Source organism: Triticum dicoccoides, chromosome 2B (assembly GCF_002162155.2).
Source record: "Triticum dicoccoides isolate Atlit2015 ecotype Zavitan chromosome 2B, WEW_v2.0, whole genome shotgun sequence".
In the NCBI taxonomy this organism is placed as follows: domain Eukaryota; kingdom Viridiplantae; phylum Streptophyta; class Magnoliopsida; order Poales; family Poaceae; genus Triticum; species Triticum dicoccoides.
The window spans coordinates 385,148,296-385,155,926 of record NC_041383.1 but is presented as its reverse complement, the minus strand read 5'-3'; the positions used below and the strand labels follow the sequence as shown (position 1 = coordinate 385,155,926).

The following is a 7,631-nucleotide window of genomic DNA, read 5'->3' as shown; positions in this document are numbered from 1 at the left end:
GGGGTTATGCATTAGAGACAGCTGCATTCACGTTTAATAGGGCACCATCTAAATCCGTTGAGACGACACCGTATGAACTATGGTTTAGCAGTAAACCTAAGCTGTCGTTTCTTAAAGCTTGGAGTTGCGATGCTTATATGAAAAAGGTTTTCAACCTGATAAGCTCGAACCCAAATCGGAGAAGTGTGTCTTCATAGAATACCCAAAGGTAAGTATTGGGTACACCTTCTATCACAGATCTGAAGGCAAGTTATTCGTTGCTAAGATGGATCCTTTCTAGAGAAGAAGTTTCTCTCGAAAGAAGTGAGTGGGAGGAAAGTAGAACTTGATGAGGTAATTGTACCTTCTCCCTTATTGGAAAGTAGTGCATCACAGAAATCAGTTCCAGTGATTCCTACACCAATTAGTGAGGAAGTTAATGATGATGATCATGAAACTTCAGATCAAGTTGCTACCAAACCTAGTAGGTCTTCCAGAGTAAGATCCGCACCAGAGTGGTACGGTAATCATGTTCTGGAAGTCATGTTACTAGACCATGATGAACCTATGAACTATGAGGAAGCGATGATGAGCCCAGATTCCACGAAATGGCTTGAGGCCATAAAATCTGAGATATGATCCATGTATGAGAACAAAGTATAGACTTTGACTGACTTGCTCGATGATCAGCAAGCCATGTTAAATAAATGGATCTTCAAGAGGAAGACGGACACTGATAGTAGTGTTACTATCTACTAAGCTCGACTTGTTGCGAAAGGTTTTCAACAAGTTTAAGGTGTTGAATACGATGAGATTTTCTCACTCGTATCGAAGCTTAAGTCTGTCTGAATCATGTTAGCAATTGCCACATTTTATGAAATCTGGCAAATGGATGTCAAAACTGCATTCCTTAATGGATTTATTAAAGAAGAGTTGTATATGATGCAACCAGAAAGTTTTTGTCAATCCTAAAGATGCTAACAAAGTGTGCAAGCTCCAGCGATCCATCTATGGACTGGTGCAAGCATCTCGGAGTTGGAATATACGCTTTGATGAGTTGATCAAAGCATATGGTTTTATGCAGACTTTTGAAGAAGCCTGTATTTACAGTAAAGTGAGTGGGAGCACTACAGCATTTCTGATAAGTGTATGTGAATGACATATTGCTGATCGGAAATAATGTATAATTATTCTGCAAAGCATAAAGGAGTGTTTGAAAGGAGTTTTTCAAAGAAAGACCTCGGTGAAGCTACTTACACATTGAGCATCAAGATCTATATAGATAGATCAAGACACTTGATAAGATTTTTCAATGAGTGCGTACCTTGATAAATTTTTTGAAATAGTTCAAAATGGAACAGTCAAAGAAGGAGTTCTTGCCTGTGTTGCAAGGTGTGAAGTTGAGTAAGACTCAAGACCCGACCATGGCAGAAAATAGAAAGAGAATGAAAAGTCATTCCCTATGCCTCAGTCATAGGTTCTATAAAGTGTGCTATGTTGTGAACCAGACCTATTGTATACCTTGTTCTAAGTTTGACAAAGGAATACAATTTTGATCTAATAGTAGATCACTGGAAAGCGGTCAAGGATATCCTTAGTGAAGACTAAGGAGATGTTTCTTGATTATGAAGGTGATAAAAGAGTTCATTGTAAAAGTTACATCGGTGCAAACTTTTACACTGATTCAGATGACTCTAAGTCTCAATCTGGATACATATTGAAAGTGGGAGCAATTAGCTAGAGTAGCTCCATGCCGAGCATTGAAGACATAGAATATTTGCAAAATACATACGGCTCTGTATGTGACAGACCCGTTGACTAAATTTCTCTCACGAACAAAACATGATCATATCTTTGTACTCTTTGGGTGTTAATCACATAGCGATGTGAGCTAGACTATTGACTCTAGTACACCCTTCGGGTGTTGGTCACATGATGATGTGAACTATTGGGTATTAATCACATACAGATGTGAATATTGGTGTTAAATCACATGGCGATGTGAACTAGATTATTGACTCTAGTGCAAGTGGGAGACTGAAGGAAATATGCCCTAGAGGCAATAATAAAGTTATTATTTATTTCCTTATATCATGATAAATGTTTATTATTCATGCTAGAATTGTATTAACCAGAAACATAATACATGTGTGAATACATAGACAAACATATAGTCACTAGTATGCCTCTACTTGACTAGCTCATTAATCAAAGATGGTTATGTTTCCTAACCATAGACATGTGTTGTCATTTGATTAATGGGATCACATCATTAGGAGAATGATGTGATTGACATGACCCATTCTGTTAGCCTAGCACTTGATCGTTTAGTATGTTGCTATTGCTTTCTTCATGACTTATACATGTTCCTGTAACTATGAGATTATGCAACTCCCGTTTACCGGAGGAACACTTTGGGTGCTACCAAACGTCACAACGTAACTGGTGATTATAAAGGAGTACTACAGGTGTCTCCAAAGGTACATGTTGGGTTGGCGTATTTCGAGATTAGGTTTTGTCACTCCGATTGTCGGAGAGGTATCTCTGGGCCCTCTCGATAATGCACATCACTATAAGCCTTGCAAGCAATGTGACTAATGAGTTAGTTGCGAGATGATGCATTATGTAACGAGTAAAGAGACTTGCCGGTAACGAGATTGAACTAGGTATTGAATACCGACGATCGAATCTCGGGCAAGTAACATACCGATGACAAAGGAAACAACGTATGTTGTTATGCAGTTTGACCGATAAAGATCTTCGTAGAATATGTAGGAGCCAATATGAGCATCCAGGTTCCGGTATTGGTTATTGACCAAGAATAGTTCTAGGTCATGTCTACATAGTTCTCGAACCCGTAGGGTCCGCACGCTTAAGGTTTCGATGACAGTTATATTATGAGTTTATGAGTTTTGATGTACCGAAGGAGTTCGGAGTCCCGGATGAGATCGGGGACATGACGAGGAGTCTCGAAATGGTCGAAACGTAAAGATCGATATATTGGACGACTATATTCGGAGTTCGGAAAGGTTCCGAGTGATTCGGGTATTTTTGGGAGTACCGGGGAGTTACGGAAATACGGGGAAGAGTATTGGGCCTTAATGGGCCTTAGTGGGAAGGAGCCAGGAGGTGGCGCGCGCCCCTCCCAAGCCCAGTCCGAATTGGACAAGGGGTTTGGGGCGCAGCCCCCCTCTCCCTTCCTTCTCCACTTCCCTTCTTTCCCCCCTTCTCCTAGTTGGACTAGGAAAGAAGGAGTCCTACTCCCGGTGGGAGTAGGACTCCCCTTGGCGCGCCCTCCTCCTAGGGCCGGCCTCCTCCTCCCTTGCTCCTTTATATACGGGGGCAGGGGGCACCCCATGACACACAAGTTGATCTATGGATCGTTCCTTAGCCGTGTGCGGTGCCCACCTCCACCATATTCCACCTCGGTCATATCGTCGCGAAGTTTAGGCGAAGCCTTGCGCCGGTAGAACATCATCATCGTCACCACACCATCGTGCTGACGGAACTCATCCCCGACGCTTTGCTGGATTGGAGCCCGGGGAACGTCATCGAGCTGAACGTGTGCTGAACACGAAGTTGCCGTACGTTCGGTGCTTGGATCGGTCGAATCGTGAAGACGTACGACTATATCAACCGCGTTGTCATAACGCTTCCGCTTACGGTCTACGAGGGTACGTGGACAACACTCTCCCCTCTCGTTGCTATGCCATCACCATAATCTTGCGTGTGCGTAGGAATTTTTTTTGAAATTACTATGTTCCCCAACAAATCTTGCACGGCTCTTGCCGGGCCGGCGGCGATGGCGCCCGTGGGTGTCGTTCCCCTCCTTGGAGGCATTGCCGAGTGTATTCGACATTTCCCTCGCTCGTTTGGAGTTGGTTGTTGTCTCCGGGTGAAAGCCTTGATTCGATCGGATCGGCATGATGGCGGCGTACTTGACGTCGTTCCTCTGTTGAGAGCATCGTGTTTGGAGACATGGCCTGGTTCCTCGTTGCTCTCCTCCGGTGTTCGCTGTGGCCCAATTTTGATTATCGGCGGCGCTATGCACAGCCGTCGCCGGTGTGTCCAAGACGGTGTTTTCCTCGGATCGGATCAAGTTCTGCCATTTACTTGCCACTTCCTCTTCGGCATTCAGGATGGATGGTGCGTTGACAAGTGAAGTTCTGTGGGAGCAGTTGGTCTTCGGAGGTGCCGACATGGGTCGAGACACGGTGTTGTTATCTGTTGGGCAAGCGCTTGTGCTTTGTAGTGTTGTATGGTCGTTGGTGGCTTGGGTGTGGTGGTTGTGCTACACTTGTTGTTCGCAGCAAGTGATAGTCATCTTGTACCTTTTTTTTTGCGGGATGATAGTCATCTTGTACTTATAATTCTGCCTTCTATAAAGCTATGGTACGTCTAGGCGTACTCTCAAAAAAGAAATTTTTTTGCGAGGAATAATGTACGTATTTAATTCATTTATCATGTTTAATCGATCCATGCCATATCACAGCACTTAGGAAGTCGGAAACACACACACACACATCCCGTCCAAAATTAATTACACTAGGTAGCATTATCACGCATCGATGCCGTTACGTACGTGAGCCTTGATCGCTATACGGCCGCCGGCGACGTGGACCGACTTGATTTGGTTCCAAGTTACAAGCGGGACGGCATGACGCCGAATTTGTCGGCCTCGGTGACGACGTGGTTGCGGGTGATGTCGGCCAGCGAGTTGCAGCCGCTCAGCGCCATGGTCAGCTCGAACTCGTCGCGCAGCATCTTGAGCACGTTGCTCACCCCGGCCTCCCCGGCCACCGCCAGCGAGAACACCACCGGCCTTCCGATCTGCATGCCATGCACACAGTCACACCTAATATCATGACTTGCTGAATTCGCTAGCGAGCTAGCTAGCCCAGGACAAGAGCATGCACTGCACTTACGAAGACGCCGGCGGCGCCGAGAGCGAGCGCCTTGAAGACGTCGGTGCCGCGGCGCACACCGCCGTCCAGGAAGACGGGGATCTGCCCGCCAGCACCCTTCACGACCTCTTCCAGGGCGCTGATGGTCGCCGGGACGTAGTCCAGTTGCCGGGCGCCGTGGTTGGACACGATGATTCCGGCCGCGCCGTTCTCGACGGCGAGCCTGCTGTCCTCTGCGGTGATCACTCCTTTCACCAGGATCGGCATCGTGGTGATGGACTGCAGCCACTTCACATCCTGCACCACAAGGCTACATCTTCAGTTCAGAGCCACGGCAACTAGAACAAATTTCATACACGAATGGAGTTAGTTGTCAAGTTCAAGTAAGACTTTTTTCTTCTTCTTGGTTTACCTTCCAGCTCAGTGTGCGGTCGATTTGGCCGGCGACATATGAAGCTAGTCCTGAATCGTTAGCCTGCTTGGAACAAAGAGATCCCATGAGAATTCAGAGAGACATGCAGAGTTTGTATTGTGTTCTGTAAGATGAATTATGCACCTGGTCCATTTTCCCGAGGTCCAAACCTTCAAAGTTCTTGAGTGTCAAATTTGGTGGCAAAACAAATCTGCAGCCACAAGTAGGTTGCTTAGTGTAAATCCCGACAGATGTGCTTTATGTTGCTTCAGTGTATCATTGTCATCTTCACCACATTGCCTGTCGATATTATTTATTGCACCATCATATATGATTCTATGGGGAATATGAGTGGCGGGTACCTGTTCTTGATATCAGCTTCCCTGCGGCCAAGTCGCGGGGTGTCCACGGTGAGCGCTATCGCCTTGAATCCAGCCTTTTCCGCTCTCCTCACAAGCTGCTCGACCACCTTCCTGTCTTTGTAGACCTACAAAGTTGAGATGAACTATGATCATTCACAAGCCTGAGTAACAAAATGAGAGAGACAAGGATTCTGTAAGTAGCACTTGTTCAACGGACATAGTATTTACATAGAGTTGGAAGAAACGGATCCCTGGTCCGGTTGAGGCAACCTCCTCAACACTTGAAGTAGCCCAGGACGACAATGTCTGAAAGAAAAATACAGCATCTTTAGCACCTCATTCTACTTGGTCACATAGGATTGTTCCATATATCCGTAGATATTCTGCTGCAAAGGGACTGAATGGACATACCATTATAGTGCCTGCTGCTGATGCTGCGCGGGCAGTCGCATACTCTCCTGAGAGTAGGATGGATATGCCAATATTAGGTCAACAATGTGCAGCAGACAAAGCAGGAACCATTTCAAAATTCTTACAACGTTATATACTTTGGTGTAGCTCAATTAAGCACAATCAAATGACATTTCAGAGAGACAATACCATCTGGGTGAGCCATCTTCTGCATGGCAGTGGGGGAAATCATGATGGGCATTGAGAGCTTGAATCCCAGGATAGTTGTTGTCATGTCGATTTTGGATACATCGATCAGAATGCGCGGGCGGAACCTACCCGAAACACATGCAAACAATGATGGGTAAATCAGTAGTACTAGGGTTAGTAAGTCTAGCTCTGAAAGGATGTATTGAGAAATTACTTGAGCAACCTATTATGCTACTACGTAAATAGGAACTTGATAGCTGTTCCTAAACTAGTAGGAGAATATTAGACAAATAGCATGGATTTCCGGAACATTACATGACAAGCTGATTGACTTGGAACGCTATATATCGAAACATCAGAATCGTCCTGTTTAATTATTGCTTAAAGTTTGTTGTCTCTGGTGAATTAGATGTGCTCTAAGGTAGTACATCAAACTCTGAAACCCCGAAATTCAGTTGGTACGGAGGAGCATAACGTTAGCAGTTGTATAGTTGGCGCTCTTACGCATTTCTACAAACAAAACAGACACGGAGATACCGTGGGACGAAAACGTCAAGGATGGGCAGGCAGCTTACAGGATCCTGGCAAAGGCCTCCCTGTTCTCCTGGAGCGTCCACTCGTCCTCGGCACCGGAGGCATAGTAGTCATAGATCATCTTGGGAAGCTTCTGCTTGGCGATGGCCTGGTACTCTGTGACATTGGTGATCTCCATTTTTCTGTGCAAATCACCATCCATACAGACAACAAGAGGCGTCGTTAGTTACCTGAAGAAAAGAAAATTACTACATGCAAGTGGGTGAAACACCTTAGTGAAGAAGATTACACGGTCAAGACAAGGAAAGAATATGTGCTAATAACATAGTAACAGCGTCCAAGAACTGGAGCATCATAAACCTGGTAAATTACTCTGAAACTCGTTAGATTTTTACCTTGTATGAGGAGGCTGTGGCTGACTGTCCCCTCAAGGCTGAGGGGAAGGGAAGGAAGGAACTAGGGGTTGTGGTGGGGAAGGGGATGGATGCAATATAAGAGATGAGGCGGCGAGTCCTCAAGGTTTCTGTGCATGCAGACAAACAATACAACGGAGAATAATTGAGCAGTTGAGAGAGATGAGGGGCTGTATGGATGAGATGAGCAATTGGAGGTGGGAAGAGAGGGCGGTTCTCCTACACTGCTTCCTCATCCACTTGCAACCCTCCTTTCCCTACAAAATCGCCACATTTATCCCCTCGCGGAAAATGCCCTCCAGCTTCGTCATTTCTTCTCTTCCTCCGCCCTACGGTTTCGGATCCGTTGCAGACGAGGCCACCGTCCCAGTTTGCGTTTCAGGATTTATTCTCATTGATTGATCGATCAGGGGTGCGCTTCAGACGT

General features: G+C 45.7%; 1 protein-coding gene across 2 annotated transcripts; it reads right to left on the bottom strand.

The window, feature by feature from the left end:
• Positions 1–4,401: 4,401 nt before the first annotated feature.
• On the bottom strand, positions 4,402–7,346 carry LOC119363798 (peroxisomal (S)-2-hydroxy-acid oxidase GLO5). Of its 2 annotated transcripts, none has more exons than XM_037629168.1 (10): positions 7,187–7,346; positions 6,833–6,973; positions 6,258–6,382; positions 6,069–6,115; positions 5,886–5,963; positions 5,658–5,782; positions 5,440–5,506; positions 5,296–5,358; positions 4,905–5,180; positions 4,402–4,809 (listed from the first exon to the last, which is right to left on the bottom strand). In XM_037629168.1, exons 2-10 carry the CDS (start codon positions 6,967–6,969, stop codon positions 4,621–4,623), a joined length of 1,107 nt encoding a protein of 368 aa, XP_037485065.1. In that variant the 5' UTR covers positions 6,970–6,973; positions 7,187–7,346; the 3' UTR covers positions 4,402–4,620. The 2 variants fall into 2 exon arrangements, with proteins under 2 accessions (XP_037485065.1, XP_037485064.1); XM_037629167.1 differs by having other exon boundaries at positions 6,833–7,021; positions 7,187–7,329.
• Positions 7,347–7,631: the final 285 nt, after the last annotated feature.

Excerpts from the sequence above, each read along its gene's own strand:
- LOC119363798 (XM_037629167.1), bottom strand. The coding sequence starts at position 6,993 with ATGGATGGTGATTTGCACAGAAAAATGGAGATCACCAATGTCACAGAG. Across the intron at positions 5,964-6,068 it reads CAGCAGCAGGCACTATAATG|ACATTGTCGTCCTGGGCTAC; the intron begins GTATGTCCATTC and ends TTTTTCTTTCAG. Across the intron at positions 5,181-5,295 it reads ACCGCACACTGAGCTGGAAG|GATGTGAAGTGGCTGCAGTC; the intron begins GTAAACCAAGAA and ends CTTGTGGTGCAG.